This window comes from Nannobrachium achirus, assembly GCF_963921795.1.
Source record: "Nannobrachium achirus genome assembly, chromosome: 6".
Lineage (NCBI taxonomy): Eukaryota > Metazoa > Chordata > Actinopteri > Myctophiformes > Myctophidae > Nannobrachium > Nannobrachium achirus.
This window is the reverse complement of record NC_137815.1, coordinates 18,421,195-18,443,048: the sequence shown is the minus strand read 5'-3', so window position 1 is coordinate 18,443,048 and position 21,854 is coordinate 18,421,195. Positions and strand designations below refer to the sequence as shown.

Here is a 21,854-nt window from a genome sequence, read left to right as displayed (position 1 = left end):
GCCTCTTCAATTGTCTTTTGAAACTCAATTTTGTTTTTTTCTTTGTAATCTGGTCTTATTGGTTTTACATACGTGGTAAAAAATACATACCTGTTCCTATATAACCCATAGGACTCTGCAGCCAAAGCTCCACAAAAGTCCATATTTTCAGTTACCTGAATTTAACAATTGTTTGAATGTATGTGCTTTTATGTCATGTCATTACACAACACCTAAGGCCCTTGTTATCTGTGTTTCTATTTGTTGAAATAGAAATGTAGAAATACTCTGTTACAAGTAAAAGTCCAGAAAGTAGGCCTACAAAAGTATTGTTATCAAAATGTACTTAAAGTACCAATATATTTTTTTTTTTCACAAGTTTTCATAGGCCAAATGATGCCAACACTGACAGCATATTTCACCCTTTCACTGACTGCTTTCAGTGTCAGTTATGACAACCATATGCTAATATTATATTATATTATATTATATTATATTATATTGTTTCTTTAGCCTCGTTTGGCAGACATTTGTTTCATAATTTAAATTCCTCCAGCGACATCTCTTGGCCGCAGGCGGAACTTTCACACGTTCTCCACGTTTCCAGCCGGACGAGTATTGCAGTTACACCCCTGTGTTAACGTGCTTCTGTTGAGTCAAACAATCTGAATAAACTTTATAAATATTTAATCATTATATTTAATGTACCGCTCTTCTACAGTCTGACCGACACAACAACATGTATTATTCTGGGATGTTGCTGCCAGCATGATGATCACAGCTCCTCAGAGGAGGACCAGGGTCTATGAGGATTATGAAGCTCCGTTCCCTCTGCCGGGGGATCTGCAGGAGAGCAGCCCGCACAGGGACGCTGTTTACCGGGGAGAGATGGTCAACAACACCGTGCTGATCCGACACCCAGCGCACATACTGGACATCTATGGGAAGGTATGATGGATGAATGAATGGATGATTGATTGGATGAGTCAGAGTGAGTGAATGGATGGATGGATGGATGATGGATGACAGTGGTGTAAAGTAAGTTAACTAAGTACATTTACCTTAAGTACACTTTTGAGTTATGTCTTATGTGCACTTTACTTGAGTATTTCCAATACTTTTACTTCTACTCCACTACTTCTTGGATCCAAATATTGTACTTTTACTCCACTACAATTATTTGAACATTTTAGATACTTTGCAGATATAAATTGTAATATTATAAAACATACATGAACCACTTTAGCCCCATTTTGGCTAGGCTGTTTGAAAATAGCCGATCTACAAGCTCACAACCCTTGCGATGCGTTGTGAGCTTGTAGATCTGCCATTTTCAAACATTTTGTATTTTTACATGTGGTAGCCTACTTTAAGTACTTTTTGATGCCAACACTTTCATACCTTTATTCAAGTACAGTTTGAATTCTGGACTTTTACTTGTAACAGAGTACATCTAAGTATTTATACTTAATTTACTTTACTTTTACTTAAGTAAAGAAGAGTGAGTACTTTTTCCATCACCATGGATGAGTGAGTGAATAGATGGATGGATGGATGAGTAAGTGAATAAATGGCAGACTGTCTGTCTGTCTGTCATTCACCTTGTCTTTCTCAATAGGTTTACTCTGGTAAATGTGTTTTGTTTTTGCTCTTTGCTTAGGGTTATTTTGGTAAATGTGTTTTGTTGTTGCTCTTTGTTTAGGGTTATTTTGGTAAAGGCATTCTGTCCAGAGCCAGACCAGACCACAGCATCTCCAACCAATGGGAGGGTGAGCTTTACTACTATTGCTTTCTGTTATTACTGTTACTACTGTTGAAGATTCATTCAAGAATGTATTAGCAGTTTGCAATAGGAAAAAGGTACAGTTTCATGACAGTACAGTTCACTGGTACAAGGTAAACTAAACAGAGATCTCTAAGCTTTTCAACTTATTTCCACAGGAACCCTAACCCTAACACAGTACTTTATGTATCTCATATAACATTGACAGACAGACGGATAGAACACAGTACTTTATGTATCTCATATAACATTGAAAGACAGACGGATAGAACACAGTACTTTATGTATCTCATATAACATTGACAGACAGACAGACGGATAGAACAGTACTTTATGTATCTCATATAACACATTGACAGACAGACGGATAGAACACAGTACTTTATGTATCTCATATAACACATTGACAGACAGACGGATAGAACACAGTACTTTACATAGGATATCATTAATAACAATAGGGAAAAAGCATTACAAAAGAAGAAGAAAAGGAAGTACTATTACTACTACTATTATTAGTTCTACTATTACTTACTTTTACCAGTATGGTTTAATCATTCAAAACCCAATAGAACAGGACGGCTGTGTTTGTATAATACACTGTATTTTATTTTATAGGTAAGTGTTGCTATCTGGTGATGATACAGTGTATTCATATGTGGTGCATACTGTATACACGTCTACATACATCATTACACTAGTTTTACAGTATAATAATAATAACTTTTTGTTGTTTTTCAGTCTTCTGTGGGCGTAATCTACCTGTCATCTCACAATCCAAGTTAGTAGCCAATCACAAAGCATTTTTTATGAGCCTAAATGACCAGTCACATCGCATAAATGTGCAGACAGCTCATTGGCCATTGGGGCTGTCTGTCAACTCCCCAGCCTCATATTAAGCAGGGCAGCTTGCCATAACTCCACTGTAAAGCCTCTATCAGACTCCAGGGTGAAGAGCTATTCACCGCAAATTTTAGGTGATAATCTATCCACCTAAAGTGAGAAAAAGAGGGGAGGCCATCATAGTCAGTTATGGTGAAGTCCTATCACTGTGACTGACTGGTCTAGATCGACCAATCAGTGAACGGGGTGAGTGGTCGATCTGTCTGAAAGTAAAAACAGAGAGATGTGTCGGGGTTCGTGGTGGAAAGCTCTTCACCGCGAGTAATGACGTAATGTTGTAGTTTTATGACTTAAAAAGACTACACCGTGGTGGATAGCTTATCACCGTGGTGCTGATAGGGGCTTAAGAATTAAGAAATATAACTGAGTTTTACCTGAGACTAAAAGTCATTTTTTATAATCGTTACAGCTATTATCTACATAAGATAATGTGTTTTGCTGTGAAAACACATCTACATAAGATAATGTGTTTTGCTGTGAAAACACATTTAAGTATCTTGTGACATAACACAACTACATGACATTTGTAACAAACCAAACCACTTGAACTGCGGTTTAACAGTGGAGAAACCTTCTGTTTCAATAGGCACACATGCATTATGAGTTATGATGATTTGAATAGTGGAGATACCTCCTTCAACACACATACATGGGACATACTGTACATACATTAGGAGGCACAGCTTGCTTTAACCACTATGACTGTCACGTTGACACGTCTCTCCAATGAACAGCAGCAGCCAATGTGATATCTACATGTATATACAGTATCTGTGGCCAATCACTACAACTTGTTGGCTATTCAACTACCAATGACAAGCAGCATGTGTTGTTTTAGTCATTTAGAGTTGATCAGTTCTCTTGTCATCCAGGTACGAGCAGCAGGTGAGCCTGGCTCGGAGGGCTCTGCTGGCTCAGGGATTGGACGAGGAGGTTGTCAATAAAACCCTCCTCAGGCTGTCTCGGCCAGTGGAAATGGTGGATGGACAGGAAGAGGCGGGACACGGAGAAGAGGAGGGGTGTGGCGTCCAGGGCTCCGTGGGCTCTGAGGAGGGCGAGCTGGACGGTGTGTGTGCCCAGACCAAGAGGCTGTGGTCGGGTACAGAGGCAGACGCACACCCTGTGGAGGTCCAGGCTAAAAGACCCCGCAGGTAAGACTTGTTTAGACCAGGGGTGGGCAACTTTGATGATAGAGAGGGACACACTAATGTTTGATTATAAAAGCAGTTGGTCCCTTAGACGTTTAAAACCTATTTCCCAGTCAGACCAGGAAACAAGAAATGTACCGATTTGTATAACTCCACCCACATGTCATATTTCCCTGCTTTATACTATAAATACTATAGTAGACAACGTATTCCTAATGAAGACAATAATGTAGTTTCTTTACACTATGTATTTACATGATCATTTACCCTGTCTTTTGTTGACTAGGGTTAGTTTAATTTACCCTGATCTTAGACCTTGTCACTCTGGATCAGAAGATCGTTTCAGATACTTTTATCTTATTATCACCATTGTTGGTGTTGCAACTTGCAGGTCATCAAGCCCTGACGAGACCCTTTCACCTCTGACCTCTGACCCTGAACAGTGGGAGGGCTGCGAGCTCCTGCTGGTCGTTGACGACACACAGCAACAGGTATGTCTGTCTGTCTGTCTGTCTGTCTGTCTGTCTGTTTGTTTTATGTCTGTCCACTAAGGCTGGCCAATATATCGAAAATGTACCTTCATCGAGATATCAACATGCGAGATATACATACCGACGAAGACGGCTTGAAATGAGTTATTGGTGTATGTGTCAAATTAATTAACAGACACACGATGCATGCAAAATCGTCCCCTGTCATGCACTGGGATGAATTCACCTTTTATTTGCCGAGCTGCATACCATTTAATCCCTCTATAATTGGTAAAACTTACTTATAATATACGTACTTGATACAGTCTTTTCTTTCCCTCTGCGCTCTACCAAAACTCCTTGCCATTTTTGGCAAATGTTCCACCCCAGGATAATGGATGTTGGGGATATTTGACTATCGTGATAATATCGTAAATCGCGATTTCTTTGGTCACATTATAATCGTGATATGACATGTTCATATCATCCCATCCCTACTTGCACCTTATTGAAGCAAATGGAGCGCTCCAGTCTGGTGTTCCTTTTCATACAGCTGTTTATTAAGTGTTATAATGAGTTGTTTTTGTGCGTTGTGCTAAACATAAAGTGTATTGATTAGGGATGGTCCGATCAGGTTTTTTGGAACCGATCACAGAGCACCGATCACAAAAGTTTGATCACCCGATACCGATCAATCACCGATCCGATCAAGTTATTATTTATATATTATTTATATTTTCTAAATGTTAATGTTTTAACTTTAATTAATTAATTCACTCATGAATTCATTTATATATTTGCCTTATAGTTATTTACCAGCATTACTATGTATTTATTATCATAGCAGTAACTAATTATTCATTCAGCACTGTGGAAATCAATACCCCAAAATGGCCTCAAGTGGGCATACTGAACGGCTGGTTGATTGGTTGCACCGATCCGATCGGATCGGTGAATTTACCTTTTGATCTAAACCACCGATTATCGCCGATCACGCTTTGATCGGCCCGATCCGATCCATTGCCGATTGATCGGTAACATCTCTAGTATTGATGTTGTGTTGTTTCTCTCCTGGCGGTGAAGGAGGGGAACAGACATGTGAAGATCAATCCATTCACCATCACAGAGTATCTGCAACTCACCCTGGAGGAGGTAACACACACGCACGCGCACGCACACACACACACACACACACACACACACACACACACACACACACACACACACACACACACACACACACACACACACACACACACACACACACACACACACACACAAACACACACACACACACACACACATTGACTGTGTGTCTGTGGTCTCTCCCTGTCCAGGCGTTCTTCTTGGTGTATGCACTGGGCTGCCTCTCTGTGTACTGTGACCAGGTAACCAACCAACCTCCTACATGTTAGACTAGGACTTTAACCAACCAACCTTCTACATGTTAGACTAGGAATTTAACCAACCAACCTTCTACATGTTAGACTAGGACTTTAAGCAACCAACCTCCTACATGTTAGACTAGGGAATTTAACCAACCAACCTCCTACATGTTAGACTAGAGAATTTAACCAACCAACCTCCTACATGTTAGACTAGGACTTTAAGCAACCAACCTCCTACATGTTAGACTAGGACTTTAAGCAACCAACCTCCTACATGTTATACTAGTGAATTTAACCAACCAACCTCCTACATGTTATACTAGGGAATTTAACCAACCAACCTCCTACATGTTATACTAGAGAATTTAACCAACCAACCTCCTACATGTTAGACTAGGGAATTTAACCAACCAACCTCCTACATGTTAGACTGGGGAATTTAACCAACCAACCTCCTACATGTTAGACTAGGGAATTTAACCAACCAACCTCCTACATGTTATACTAGAGAATTTAAGCAACCAACTCACTCCCTAGCTTCCATTAGAACTACAGACTCACTCCCTAGCTTCCACTGTGGACTGAAGACTCACCTCTTCAGACTCCACCTAAACCCATAGCACTACTGTAACACTCAATGACCACACATGAAGCTAGATATCATTTTTAGGTTTGAGAAAAGTATTTTTACTGATTAGGTGCGTGGTCTTACTGGTCTACCTATGTTTTCTAGATTGATATTCCTATGCATTTGTTGTATTGTTGTTGATGTATTGACATATTATCTTGCTTATTATATTGCTGTATTACCTGCTTATTGTAAGTCGCTTTGGATTAACCCATTTAGAACGGGTACACATTTTGTGTATCATTATTTTATGCTTTAACTATTGAAAAATAGCAGATATACAAGCTCACAGCGCGGCACCGAGTGCCGCGCTGCGAGCTCGTAGATCTGCTATTTTTGAAAAGTCGTGAACATTAGAATTTTGACCCGATTCTATAAGTGTCTTTTGAATCCTTCTAATTCTAGGCCTAAATGGGTTAAAAGCCTCTGCCAAATGTCTAAATTATACTGTGTGTTTGTCCAGGAGCCTCAGTCTGTTGTCCAGCTGTGGCGTCGCTTCCGCTCCCTTCAGAGCAACTTCCTGTGGTCCTACACTGCCTATCATTACTACAGGTCTAAAGGATGGGTCCCAAAACCTGGCCTCAAGTATGGATCTGACCTCAGTAAGTTTACATCACAGACAGACAGACAGACAGACAGACAGACAGACAGACAGACAGACAGACAGACAGACAGACGTATAGAACCTGTATTCGCTCTCCAATATTATCCAATTGAGTATGGACTCGTGTGTGTGTGTGTGTGTGTGTGTGTGTGTGTGTGTGTGTGTGTGTGTGTGTGTGTGTGTGTGTGTGTGTGTGTGTGTGTGTGTGTGTGTGTGTGTGTGTGTGTGTGTGTTGCAGTGCTGTACAGGAAAGGCCCTCCATTCTATCATGCCAGGTAGGCACAGGACACACACACACACACACACACACACACACACACACACACACACACACACACACACACACACACACACACACACACACACACACACTCTCTCTCTCTCTCTCTCTCGTCAACAGTGTAGCTGATGAGATGATTGTGTCAGGTAGAAACCTTGTATCTCCATATTTCAATGTTTTTCCTAAATGAATGCTCCACTTCGTCATACGAGAGCATTACGCAAGAGAATAGACAATCTACAAGCTCACAATGCATCGTGAGCTTGTAGATCTGCTGTTTTTGTCTCTATACTAACTACATTGTTTACATTGGTTCTTGAATCTTTCTTTTTTCTTTTTACATTTCGCTAAAATATAACAGTTATACATACAAGGTTTCTGCATGTGTTTCTATGTGTTCTACAGTTACTCTGTAGTGTTGCAGAGTGTGATGTGTTTCTATGTGTTTATAGTTATTCTGTAGTGTTGCAGAGTGTGATGTGTTTCTATGTTGTTCTATAGTTATTCTGTAGTGTTGCAGAGTGTGATGTGTTTCTATGTTGTTCTATAGTTATTCTGTAGTGTTGCAGAGTGTGATGTGTTTCTATGTTGTTCTATAGTTATTCTGTAGTGTTGCAGAGTGTGATGTGTTTCTATGTGTCCTATAGTTATTCTGTAGTGTTGCAGAGTGTGATGTGTTTCTATGTGTCCTATAGTTATTCTGTAGTGTTGCAGAGTGTGATGTGTTTCTATGTGTTCTATAGTTATTCTGTAGTGTTGCAGAGTGTGATGTGTTTCTATGTGTTCTATAGTTATTCTGTAGTGTTGCAGAGTGTGATGTGTTTCTATGTGTTCTATAGTTATTCTGTAGTGTTGCAGAGTGTGATGTGTTTCTATGTGTTCTATATTTATTCCGTAGTGTTGCAGAGTGTGATGTGTTTCTATGTGTTCTATAGTTATTCTGTAGTGTTGCAGAGTGTGATGTGTTTCTATGTGTTCTACAGTTATTCTGTAGTGTTGCAGAGTGTGATGTGTTTCTATGTGTTTATAGTTATTCTGTAGTGTTGCAGAGTGTGATGTGTTTCTATGTGTTCTACAGTTATTCTGTAGTGTTGCAGAGTGTGATGTGTTTCTATGTGTTCTATAGTTATTCTGTAGTGTTGCAGAGTGTGATGTGTTTCTATGTGTTGTAGTTATTCTGTAGTGTTGCAGAGTGTGATGTGTTTCTATGTGTCCTATAGTTATTCTGTAGTGTTGCAGAGTGTGATGTGTTTCTATGTGTTCTACAGTTATTCTGTAGTGTTGCAGAGTGTGATATGTTTCTATGTGTTCTACAGTTATTCTGTAGTGTTACAGAGTGTGATGTGTTTCTATGTGTTCTATAGTTATTCTGTAGTGTTGCAGAGTGTGATGTGTTTCTATTTGTTCTATAGTTATTCTGTAATGTTGCAGAGTGTGATGTGTTTCTATTTGTTCTATAGTTATTCTGTAGTGTTGCAGAGTGTGATGTGTTTCTATGTGTTCTACAGTTATTCTGTAGTGTTGCAGAGTGTGATGTGTTTCTATGTGTTCTACAGTTATTCTGTAGTGTTGCAGAGTGTGATGTGTTTCTATGTGTTCTACAGTTATTCTGTAGTGTTGCAGAGTGTGATGTGTTTCTATGTGTTCTATAGTTATTCTGTAGTGTTGCAGAGTGTGATGTGTTTCTATGTGTTCTACAGTTATTCTGTAGTGTTGCAGAGTGTGATGTGTTTCTATGTGTTCTAGTTATTCTGTAGTGTTGCAGAGTGTGATGTGTTTCTATGTGTTCTATAGTTATTCTGTAGTGTTGCAGAGTGTGATGTGTTTCTATGTGTTCTATAGTTATTCTGTAGTGTTGCAGAGTGTGATGTGTTTCTATGTGTTCTATAGTTATTCTGTAGTGTTGCAGAGTGTGATGTGTTTCTATGTGTTCTATAGTTATTCTGTAGTGTTGCAGAGTGTGATGTGTTTCTATGTGTTCTATAGTTATTCTGTAGTGTTGCAGAGTGTGATGTGTTTCTATGTGTTCTATAGTTATTCTGTAGTGTTGCAGAGTGTGATGTGTTTCTATGTGTTCTACAGTTATTCTGTAGTGTTGCAGAGTGTGATGTGTTTCTATGTGTTCTATAGTTATTCTGTAGTGTTGCAGAGTGTGATGTGTTTCTATGTGTCCTATAGTTATTCTGTAGTGTTGCAGAGTGTGATGTGTTTCTATGTGTTGTATAGTTATTCTGTAGTGTTGCAGAGTGTGATGTGTTTCTATGTGTTCTATAGTTATTCTGTAGTGTTGCAGAGTGTGATGTGTTTCTATGTGTTCTATAGTTATTCTGTAGTGTTGCAGAGTATGATGTGTTTCTATGTGTTCTATAGTTATTCTGTAGTGTTGCAGAGTGTGATGTGTTTCTATGTGTTCTACAGTTATTCTGTAGTGTTGCAGAGTATGATGTGTTTCTATGTGTTCTATAGTTATTCTGTAGTGTTGCAGAGTGTGATGTGTTTCTATGTGTTCTACAGTTATTCTGTAGTGTTGCAGAGTGTGATGTGTTTCTATGTGTTCTATAGTTATTCTGTAGTGTTGCAGTGTGATGTGTTTCTATGTGTTGTAGTTATTCTGTAGTGTTGCAGAGTGTGATGTGTTTCTATGTGTTGTAGTTATTCTGTAGTGTTGCAGAGTGTGATGTGTTTCTATGTGTCCTATAGTTATTCTGTAGTGTTGCAGAGTGTGATGTGTTTCTATGTGTTCTACAGTTATTCTGTAGTGTTGCAGAGTGTGATGTGTTTCTATGTGTTCTACAGTTATTCTGTAGTGTTGCAGTGTGTGATGTGTTTCTATGTGTTCTACAGTTATTCTGTAGTGTTGCAGAGTGTGATGTGTTTCTATGTGTTCTATAGTTATTCTGTAGTGTTGCAGAGTGTGATGTGTTTCTATGTGTTCTACAGTTATTCTGTAGTGTTGCAGAGTGTGATGTGTTTCTATGTGTTCTATAGTTATTCTGTAGTGTTGCAGAGTGTGATGTGTTTCTATGTGTTCTATAGTTATTCTGTAGTGTTGCAGAGTGTGATGTGTTTCTATGTATTCTATAGTTATTCTGTAGTGTTGCAGAGTGTGATGTGTTTCTATGTGTTCTATAGTTATTCTGTAGTGTTGCAGAGTGTGATGTGTTTCTATGTGTTCTACAGTTATTCTGTAGTGTTGCAGAGTGTGATGTGTTTCTATGTGTTCTATATTTATTCCGTAGTGTTGCAGAGTGTGATGTGTTTCTATGTGTTCTATAGTTATTCTGTAGTGTTGCAGAGTATGATGTGTTTCTATGTGTTCTATAGTTATTCTGTAGTGTTGCAGAGTGTGATGTGTTTCTATGTGTTCTACAGTTATTCTGTAGTGTTGCAGAGTGTGATGTGTTTCTATGTGTTCTATAGTTATTCTGTAGTGTTGCAGAGTGTGATGTGTTTCTATGTGTTCTATAGTTATTCTGTAGTGTTGCAGAGTGTGATGTGTTTCTATGTGTTCTACAGTTATTCTGTAGTGTTGCAGAGTGTGATGTGTTTCTATGTGTTCTATAGTTATTCTGTAGTGTTGCAGAGTGTGATGTGTTTCTATGTGTTCTACAGTTATTCTGTAGTGTTGCAGAGTGTGATGTGTTTCTATGTGTTCTATAGTTATTCTGTAGTGTTGCAGAGTGTGATGTGTTTCTATGTGTTCTACAGTTATTCTGTAGTGTTGCAGAGTGTGATGTGTTTCTATGTGTTCTATAGTTATTCTGTAGTGTTGCAGAGTGTGATGTGTTTCTATGTGTTCTACAGTTATTCTGTAGTGTTGCAGAGTGTGATGTGTTTCTATGTGTTCTACAGTTATTCTGTAGTGTTGCAGTGTGTGATGTGTTTCTATGTGTTCTATAGTTATTCTGTAGTGTTGCAGAGTGTGATGTGTTTCTATGTGTTCTACAGTTATTCTGTAATGTTGCAGAGTGTGATGTGTTTCTATGTGTTCTACAGTTATTCTGTAGTGTTGCAGAGTGTGATGTGTTTCTATGTGTTCTACAGTTATTCTGTAGTGTTGCAGAGTGTGATGTGTTTCTATGTGTTCTATAGTTATTCTGTAGTGTTGCAGAGTGTGATGTGTTTCTATGTGTTCTATAGTTATTCTGTAGTGTTGCAGAGTGTGATGTGTTTCTATGTGTTCTACAGTTATTCTGTAGTGTTGCAGAGTGTGATGTGTTTCTATGTGTTCTACAGTTATTCTGTAATGTTGCAGAGTGTGATGTGTTTCTATGTGTTCTACAGTTATTCTGTAGTGTTGCAGAGTGTGATGTGTTTCTATGTGTTCTACAGTTATTCTGTAATGTTGCAGAGTGTGATGTGTTTCTATGTGTTCTATAGTTATTCTGTAGTGTTGCAGAGTGTGATGTGTTTCTATGTGTTCTATAGTTATTCTGTAGTGTTGCAGAGTGTGATGTGTTTCTATGTGTTCTATAGTTATTCTGTAGTGTTGCAGAGTGTGATGTGTTTCTATGTGTTCTATAGTTATTCTGTAGTGTTGCAGAGTGTGATGTGTTTCTATGTGTTGTAGTTATTCTGTAGTGTTGCAGAGTGTGATGTGTTTCTATGTGTCCTATAGTTATTCTGTAGTGTTGCAGAGTGTGATGTGTTTCTATGTGTTCTACAGTTATTCTGTAATGTTGCAGTGTGATGTGTTTCTATGTGTTCTATAGTTATTCTGTAGTGTTGCAGAGTGTGATGTGTTTCTATGTGTTCTACAGTTATTCTGTAGTGTTGCAGAGTGTGATGTGTTTCTATGTGTTCTATAGTTATTCTGTAGTGTTGCAGAGTGTGATGTGTTTCTATGTGTTCTATAGTTATTCTGTAATGTTGCAGAGTGTGATGTGTTTCTATGTGTTCTACAGTTATTCTGTAGTGTTGCAGAGTGTGATGTGTTTCTATGTGTTCTACAGTTATTCTGTAATGTTGCAGAGTGTGATGTGTTTCTATGTGTTCTATAGTTATTCTGTAGTGTTGCAGAGTGTGATGTGTTTCTATGTGTTCTATAGTTATTCTGTAGTGTTGCAGAGTGTGATGTGTTTCTATGTGTTCTATAGTTATTCTGTAGTGTTGCAGAGTGTGATGTGTTTCTATGTGTTCTATAGTTATTCTGTAGTGTTGCAGAGTGTGATGTGTTTCTATGTGTTCTATAGTTATTCTGTAGTGTTGCAGAGTGTGATGTGTTTCTATGTGTTCTACAGTTATTCTGTAGTGTTGCAGAGTGTGATGTGTTTCTATGTGTTCTACAGTTATTCTGTAGTGTTGCAGAGTATGATGTGTTTCTATGTGTTCTATAGTTATTCTGTAGTGTTGCAGAGTGTGATGTGTTTCTATGTGTTCTATAGTTATTCTGTAGTGTTGCAGAGTGTGATGTGTTTCTATGTGTTCTATAGTTATTCTGTAGTGTTGCAGAGTGTGATGTGTTTCTATGTGTTCTATAGTTATTCTGTAGTGTTGCAGAGTGTGATGTGTTTCTATGTGTTCTACAGTTATTCTGTAGTGTTGCAGAGTGTGATGTGTTTCTATGTGTTCTACAGTTATTCTGTAGTGTTGCAGTGTGTGATGTGTTTCTATGTGTTCTACAGTTATTCTGTAGTGTTGCAGAGTGTGATGTGTTTCTATGTGTTCTATAGTTATTCTGTAGTGTTGCAGAGTGTGATGTGTTTCTATGTGTTCTATAGTTATTCTGTAGTGTTGCAGAGTGTGATGTGTTTCTATGTATTCTATAGTTATTCTGTAGTGTTGCAGAGTGTGATGTGTTTCTATGTGTTCTATAGTTATTCTGTAGTGTTGCAGAGTGTGATGTGTTTCTATGTGTTCTACAGTTATTCTGTAGTGTTGCAGAGTGTGATGTGTTTCTATGTGTTCTATATTTATTCCGTAGTGTTGCAGAGTGTGATGTGTTTCTATGTGTTCTATAGTTATTCTGTAGTGTTGCAGTGTGTGATGTGTTTCTATGTGTTCTACAGTTATTCTGTAGTGTTGCAGAGTGTGATGTGTTTCTATGTGTTCTATAGTTATTCTGTAGTGTTGCAGAGTGTGATGTGTTTCTATGTGTTCTATAGTTATTCTGTAGTGTTGCAGTGTGTGATGTGTTTCTATGTGTTCTACAGTTATTCTGTAGTGTTGCAGAGTGTGATGTGTTTCTATGTGTTCTATAGTTATTCTGTAGTGTTGCAGAGTGTGATGTGTTTCTATGTGTTCTATAGTTATTCTGTAGTGTTGCAGAGTGTGATGTGTTTCTATGTGTTCTACAGTTATTCTGTAGTGTTGCAGAGTGTGATGTGTTTCTATGTGTTCTATAGTTATTCTGTAGTGTTGCAGAGTGTGATGTGTTTCTATGTGTTCTACAGTTATTCTGTAGTGTTGCAGAGTGTGATGTGTTTCTATGTGTTCTATAGTTATTCTGTAGTGTTGCAGAGTGTGATGTGTTTCTATGTGTTCTACAGTTATTCTGTAGTGTTGCAGAGTGTGATGTGTTTCTATGTGTTCTACAGTTATTCTGTAATGTTGCAGAGTGTGATGTGTTTCTATGTGTTCTACAGTTATTCTGTAGTGTTGCAGAGTGTGATGTGTTTCTATGTGTTCTATAGTTATTCTGTAGTGTTGCAGAGTGTGATGTGTTTCTATGTGTTCTATAGTTATTCTGTAGTGTTGCAGAGTGTGATGTGTTTCTATGTGTTCTATAGTTATTCTGTAGTGTTGCAGAGTGTGATGTGTTTCTATGTGTTACAGTTATTCTGTAGTGTTGCAGAGTGTGGGCTGTGGTGCGTTCACAACACCACTGCGGTCCTTCAGCTGGCGTTCTCTAGCCACGCTCAACCGCATCACCGCCAACGTCTCCAAGGTACAAAAGACTGTCTGTAATACCGTAGTACTGTCATAGAAATACTGTTTGGTTGATTGATTGAAGACTTTATTAGAAGTTTGCATAGAAAAAGGTACAGTTTCATGACGGTACAGTTCACTGGTACACGGCCTACTAAAAGGAGGTCCTAGAAAAGACTACGCTTATTTCCGCAGGAAACCAGTATCTCAAAGTATCTCATATAAACCCTGTGGGTAATATACCGTAGTACTGTCATAGAAATACTCTCACAATACTGTAGTATTCTGGTAGAAAATATCACAGTAATACAGGTGGGCTGTCACCATTATGAAATTCATGTTGACAATACATTTTCAGACAAATGATTGCGATTAACGATTTAGTCGTATTCTTGGCATTCGAACAATCTCTGTTTGACTTTTAGGATTTGTAATCAAAACGTGCACAGGGCAGATATGACAAATAACTTGATTAGGCCTATACAAAGAAATTACTAATAGTTCTATACTTAAAAAAAAAAGTAAAAATAGCTAAAATAAATGATCTACGAGTCTAAGCAGGAACCAGCTATGTCAGTTTTTTGTTTTATATATTTGAAAATGTATGAACAATTTTTCAACATGGAAACAATTATGACGCAAAACAGTTGTGATTTTCTCTAATAATTATGATTAGGCCATTGTGTAATGATTGTGCCAGGCCTACTATTATAGGAATACCACAATAATACAGTAGTAGCAGTACTGTAGTGCAGGGGTTTTCAAAATGGGTGACGGGGCACCCTGGGGTGCCGTGAGATAATTTGATGATATATGGATGGAATTTATTTGGACACTATTTAATATTTAGTATTGTTTTAAACTTGAGGAACAAAGTTATTTTCTGTCAGTTCTAACCACAATGGCTATTATCTCAATGTTTTCCTCGCAACATAATCGCTAAAATATGGTCACTGTTGGACATAAACCTCCTATTTCCAAGTTTCAAATTTGTACGTCTTTTGGTAAAGCAAAACCCTGCTTCATCATACAAGACCGTCGCACAAAACTAGTGAAAACAGCCGATCTGCAAGCACACAACGCCTTGCATCGCGAGGCATTGTGTGCTTGTAGATCTGTTGTTTTCACTAGTTTCGTACAGATAGTTTCGTACAGATGATAAATACAAAACGAACGGTTTTGGACATACAAGGTTTCCACCCGACAACGACGATATGCTATAAATACAAGGTGCTGGGAGTGAAAATTATAATGTAGGGGTGCCTCGGATTAAAAAATATATTTATGGGGTGCCCTGAGATAAAAAAGTTTGGGAACCCCTGCTGTAGTGATGTGTGCTCATACTGTAGTATCAGTGTACTAACACTATAGCTGTACTGTAGTAATGCATGCTCATACTGTTATAACTGTTTGTATAGGAGCTGCTGTTATGTTACATTATCCACCCAGATGACCTATTGGAGTCTGACCTGGATTCACCTCTCTGTCTGAACACACTGACTGTCCAGGTACACGCGCGCGCACGCACACACACACACACACACACACACACACACACACACACACACACACACACACACACACACACACACACACACACACACACACACACACACACACACACACACACACACACGCACAGTATGTCTAGGAAAAGTTCTGATTCCGCAGAGAACAATCCTGATTCTGCGGAATTCTGCGGAGAACAATTCTTGATTCCGCGGACATTAAAAAAACAACCTAAAATGACCAGTTTTCAAGCAAAAAAATGATGTAGTCATAATAAAGTAAACCCCTTCATGAAATAGCTACAATTAATTGTAATTAGTGGTTAGATCGAATATTCAAATAATACATTTTGAAAATAAAAATATATATATATTTTTTAAGTTGTTATTGTTTTTAATTAATACTTTCTGTTGCAAAGACTATATTGTCATCCAAACCATGCCCATAGTAACTACATTTTAGAGGATACTTATGTAGTATGGGTGTAATATTTATTCTCTTCTGCATTAGTATTGTCATTGCCAGGACCATAGAGGAACTATAGGTCAGGACACCGTTTCTGTCAGGAATGTGGGACCATCCAGCGTCCCAGTCAAACTACTCCCCCAGGGCCCTGTGAATCAAAGTCCTGTGAGGTGTCCACTGGCCAGACCATCTACAAATTGTTTTATAATAGTAAAATAACTACTCCCACCCCTCTGCCGGCACTCGCGATGGCAGAAAAATCCGCGAATGGCAGAGAATTCCGCGGGTGGCAGAGAAATCCGTGATAATTTCCGCGATCGCGGAATCGTGGATTCCTGAGGGGACTAACACCGTACATACACAGTAAATACTAGACAAATACAGTACTACTGGTTATCATTTATATTGTACATACTTCAGTATACTGGATACATACAGTACATATTACATATAGTACACTACAGTATACTGTGGTCATACTGTCTCTGTCTTTGTAATGTTATGTGTCTGTCTGTCTGTCTGTCTGTCTGTCTGTCTGTCTGTCTGTCTCCCCAGGAAGTCATTATGAGCCGGTGGATTTCTTCTCGAGAGCGAGAACAAGAGGACATTTGATTGGCCGAGCGGTGATGAGAAGACTGCTGTGATTGGATGATGAGAGTGAGCCAGTACTTAGTGTTTGAATGTTCTGTCAGCTGACCCAGGGTCAGCTGTAGTTTGGTTGTTAAAGCGACTGGTGTTAACACATTCCCTGCCACAGCCGAGTTTCCTGAGTTATATCCTATGTCTTTCCATGCCAAGAGTATCAATTTTTCTTTTGTGCATTTTTTGTTTGGACTTTCGATTTCGGCAGTGATCGCGAACCGAAAATGCATGTTCGACCCTTGACCCATGTTCGTTTACATATGAAACTATCTCATGAATGCCTGAACGGATTTCCAAGTGGATTCTTTAGTTTGAAAACTGTGAACGGCGTGCACACACGTGGTGCATGATCCCTGCATGATTAAAAGGTAAGAAAATGGTGGCACTGAAAGACATTGGACGCCATTTTTGGTGGCAGGGAATGTGTACAAAATATAAGATGTTTTCATTACCTTGTTATTGTGTGTGTGATTAAGAGTTTAATGACCAATACCAAAAAAGAAATTAATATCAAGTTAGCAAAATATTTTCTTTGCAGCTTTTGATAATTTAAAGGAAATGAATTCCAAATAAGTATTATTGGTTAGTATTATTCATTTATTGTTGATTTGTGTTATTAAAGTGTTAACATTATTTTACTTTACTTTTACTTTTTTTGTCATTGGTATTTTTGTCATTCAATGTATAATAGCATTGCGTAAACGCGTCAATATGCTTGGTGGTGGTGGAGTCCACCATTACTGGAAAACACCAAAATGTAATGCATCACTGGAAGTACCGCACAATACACATCCAATACTGTACTGTACTGTACTGTACTGTACTGTACTGTACTGTAGTCTCACGAGCCAGACTGTTGCCTCCCACAATTTGAAGATGCGTCCGTATTCCTTAATACAGTCTGGAAGCTCCAGATAAAAGCTCCTCTCCAGTTTGCACTTTGCACAGTCATGCAAATTGTCGTAATATATAAATCAAGATAATCAAAGCCTTCATTATATAGCTTTATGCTTATCCGAAATGGAAATTCTAAAATAAAATGTAAAGGTATTTTTAAATATATTTCCGTTGACAGAAATGACGAACAGGTGACAGCTTTAAAGAGGATAAACTTTCTGGTCCATATTGGTGCTATATTAACCCATTTTGACCCCACTTAGAGAATCACTGCTCTGCATGAAGGGGAAGAAGATGTACTGCTTGTTTTGTGGTTAGATACGTGACACCAGGGACGTGCAGAGAATGTTTGAGAGGCAGGGGACCTTTGGTGAAAATACCAGACCTCCAAGCTCACAACGCGTCACAGAATATAGAAAATAGCAGACCTCCAAGCTCACAACGCGTCGCGCTGCGACACGTTGTGAGCTTGGAGGTCGGCTATTTTCATACTTGATACCGCCGCACTAAACTAAGCATAAAAAAGTCAATACTGGAGATGTGGCGTAACTGCATGGATTTCTACACAAGAGAGGGCAATTCTTTCAACATAAGCGTTCAAGTTCAAGAGAGTTTGGACAAGGCAATTCTCTTGAATGCTGCCTTCAGGTATGGCATGGAAAGAGGGCATTTGCATTTCTTTCACAATTGTGACAACTGCATTCATGGTCTGGAGCGGGCACTTTTTACAGACAGATAAAAGGGCAGGGGCTCAAGCCCCCTTTTATGTCTACAGTATGTGTGCACGTGCCTATGTCACACAGTGGATTAGGCCTACAGTATATAGACACACCCACGTCAGTCAAATCAAATGAAATGTATTTATAATAAAGCACATTTACAGACAAAGTCAGGTTGACCAAGGTGCTGTACAGTACAGAGGTAGGTAACTTCACAAATCTCCACATCATGGATTAAAGTTCTCTGTCACCACGACAGATTTCAGTCCTTTTGTATTCCATAGAAGCCAGCATATAGAAACGTATCATCCACCAGAAATCTTACAAGCTCACAATGTGTCATAGTTGTAGATCGATAGCTTATTGTTTTGTTATTAGTTAGTTTAAGATAAGATTAAAGAGTATTTGAAGTGGTCAAACTAGCAATTATAGAAAACATGTTCCATCTTCCAGAAAACTCCTAATAGTCTCAGATATGTCATAAAATCAAAAGTTAAAGAGCCTCAATCTGCAATTTCTTCAACTGGTTAGCTGTATGGAAACCAAAACATCATTTTACACATTATGATAATTGCTTATGAAACAGCGCTGGAGTGTTGACGTTTCACAAATCACAGACTGGTCTGGGACTTGGCCTGACAAGTTTTCAGACGCAAGATTTTATTTGCTTTAATCCAGGGGTCTTCAATGTTTTCAGGCCAAGGACCCCTTAGTTGAGAGCGATGAAGCAGGGACCCCCACAACCTTTTCATAGAATCCATATAGTTTCATTGTTTGACAGCACAATCATCAGTGTATTTTGGAATCATGTCAATTTGTCTTTTCAGATATTTAACCACTTGAACGGTCAATACTTGACCTTTCACTCTGTACTTAGTCTACTCTTTTTCCCCTCTACACCAAAGCCCGAAAATAGCCGATCTACAAGCTCACAACGTGAGCTTGTGGATCTGCTATTTTTGCTAAAGTTCTTAAGTTTCTATCACACAAAGATTTGGAGGACCCCTTGTAGTGACTCTGAGGACCCCCTAGGGGTCCAGACCCGCTGTTGAAGACCCCTGCTTTAATCCACGCATTGTCCTCTCCTCTCCTCCTCATGTCTTCCCTGCCCCCTGCTCCTCTGCTGTCCTCTCTATGATGTAGTAGGATTGGGAGTTGATCTGCTGACTCAGCATGTTGTACTTGGAGGCTCTCTTCATGCGTGGCAGGATGAACTTCTCAGTGAAGTGGTCTTTGGAGAGCGCTGCCTTCCCCTGCATGGCCAGCACGCCGTTCACAAACTCCAGGGTGAAACTGTAACAGTTATGCTCCTTCTCATCAAACCTAGACACACAGACAGACAGACAGTTGTTTACAACAAATGCATGACTGTTTTGACCTGGACACTTGAGCAGTGGTTCTCATTGTGGGGTCCACAGGTGGGGGTCAGTGGCCAAATACATATCAATTCGGGAGTCCTTGACATGAAAGAAGTTTGAAAACCACTACTTGCAACCAAGGCAGGCACTCTGAGAGAAGCAACAGAAGTCAATGGCCGACACTGTCGACACTCAGTCTCCTAGTAGCATCTCCTAGTCTCATTTTAGCATTACCAGTAGTAGTAGTAATCACAGTAGTAGTACCACCTGTACTAGTAACTAGTAAGACGCCTCAGGGCGACATGCGACCTTGCCCTAAAGGGTGAGGTCGCGCCAAGTCTTGGCCATATGACCAGTGATGTATATCGGACCAGTTACCCATATATGGAGACCCCTGGTACCCATATATGGAGATCCATGTACTGTATAAGGACATATGCTGTGAGAGCCCAAACATGCTTACTCAGTTAGTCGTTATGTGAAAGTCCTATGATGTCTATGACATCTGACATCATACATACAATCCTTTTTATGCCCATACATGGAGATCCCTGTCTGTAGAACCAGCCACATATGGGCTATCTTGGCCATATGGATTCTGTTACGTGTAGTACAGTATGTGGCCGATTTGGCCTCCATATATGGGCATTCCCTTATGAAGTCCTGTTAGATATGGGCTTAATATTGATGACATCAGGGAACTCCATATATGGGCATAAAAGGCATTCTGTTATTGTGGTTCCCCTGACATCACAGTGATGTCAGAGCGGCAAACCCATTCTGTTAGAGTGGTTCCTCTGACATCACAGTGATGTCAGAGCTGCAAACCAGTGGTAGTACCTACTTGTGCCAGGCGGGGTCCCACATGGGTCCGTCAGAGAACTTGTCCAGGTACTGGTTCCACTGGTCCAGAAGGTTGAACATGTCTGGTCTGACCAGAGGGATACTGATGGACCGCTCCCACCCACACACATCCCTGCGGACCCCCGACATGGTGTAGTTATACACCACTCCTACACACACACGCACACACACACACACACACGCACGCACACACATACACACACACACGTTAGCAAACTTCAGGTGAGGTGTATAACAGTTGTGTGAAATATGAATGTGTTTCTCAAATGGCTTGAACTCCAACCTCAACAGTGTCCCAAAATCCTTAATTTACGATTAAAGGTGCTATTCACCTATTTTCAACCTATCTTTATATAACTGGTCTTCACTAATGCTCATTATAAGATGGCAGATGTATGTCTACTCACTCTGGTTCCCACTAATGGGATGTGCACAGTTTTTCAAATCTTTTTTTTCCCCCCACATTAACCACTAGACAGGGATCTCCATGTATTGGCATAAAAGGGATGTACCATATACAGTACATGGATCTCCATATATGGGTACCAGGGGTCTCCATATATGGGTAACTGGTCCGATATACATCACTGGCCAGAAGACATCACAGTGATGTCAGAGCAACAAACCCATTCTGTTAGAGTGGTTCCTCTGACATCACAGTGATTTCTTTTTTCCCACATTAACCACTAGCTAGCACCCCTATTCTGAGAACTTAAGCAAAAAAAAGCTGATCTACAAGCTTGTAGATCGGCTATTTTCGGCAAAGAGATTTCTGCTGGAAAAAAGAGCAGACCAAGTACAGACTGAAACATGAATCCAACATACGTTGATGATAGCTAGTGCTGTCAAACTATCAAGCTGTCTAACTAACAAGCTATAGGCCTATCTATGAAAGCTATGAAAAGGTTTAATATGCAACATACAATATGTATCCCTGCTTTCATCTTTCTCCCAGCTAGGGCTGAAAAACATTGAAGACCCCTGCTTTAAGGCAATACTGTATGCTCCGTGCATACATGTAACTGTAGTCCCAGTTTTCTCGAAGGTGAAATACTCATTTCCTGGTTAATTTTTTGAATGGCCAGGCACCAGATTTGAACACGAAACACATATGAAGGAGTATCCTACTCACTCAGCTGCCAGTGAGGAGCCAAATACCTCCCTCCCTGCTCAAGCTTCCCTCCCCGGACACAGGCCGATTGTGTTCATAGTTAGATATACAGTACGCTCAGTAAAGGCGGATGCACCACGGTGGATTCGAAGCCCTAGACCAGTATTTCTCAAACTTTCGAATGTCAAGGTCTCCCCTTAACTCTGACAGTGTACACATTTTGTACACTGTCAGAGTTA

General features: G+C 39.4%; 2 protein-coding genes across 2 annotated transcripts in view; one reads left to right on the top strand and one right to left on the bottom strand.

Annotated features, from left to right (window-relative positions):
- The first annotated feature begins 654 nt into the window (after positions 1 to 654).
- Positions 655 to 17,150, top strand: tsen2 (TSEN2 tRNA splicing endonuclease subunit). The gene is made up of 12 exons (XM_080727721.1): positions 655 to 927; positions 1,682 to 1,748; positions 2,504 to 2,543; positions 3,538 to 3,816; positions 4,205 to 4,304; positions 5,367 to 5,435; positions 5,621 to 5,671; positions 6,763 to 6,901; positions 7,142 to 7,178; positions 13,958 to 14,069; positions 15,469 to 15,558; positions 16,580 to 17,150. The coding sequence occupies exons 1-12, from the start codon at positions 748 to 750 to the stop codon at positions 16,634 to 16,636; spliced, it is 1,221 nt and encodes a 406-aa protein (XP_080583847.1). The 5' UTR covers positions 655 to 747; the 3' UTR covers positions 16,637 to 17,150.
- Positions 17,151 to 19,376: 2,226 nt separating this feature from the next.
- The window catches only part of LOC308286875 (MKRN2 opposite strand protein-like), a gene marked incomplete at both ends in the record, with an annotated part of 4,472 nt that continues 1,994 nt past the window's right edge, over positions 19,377 to 21,854 (bottom strand). The window contains 2 exons of the mRNA XM_080727998.1: positions 19,377 to 19,605; positions 20,485 to 20,653. Coding sequence (XP_080584124.1) covers positions 19,377 to 19,605; positions 20,485 to 20,653 — 398 coding nt within the window. The remainder of the gene's footprint in view (positions 19,606 to 20,484; positions 20,654 to 21,854) is intronic.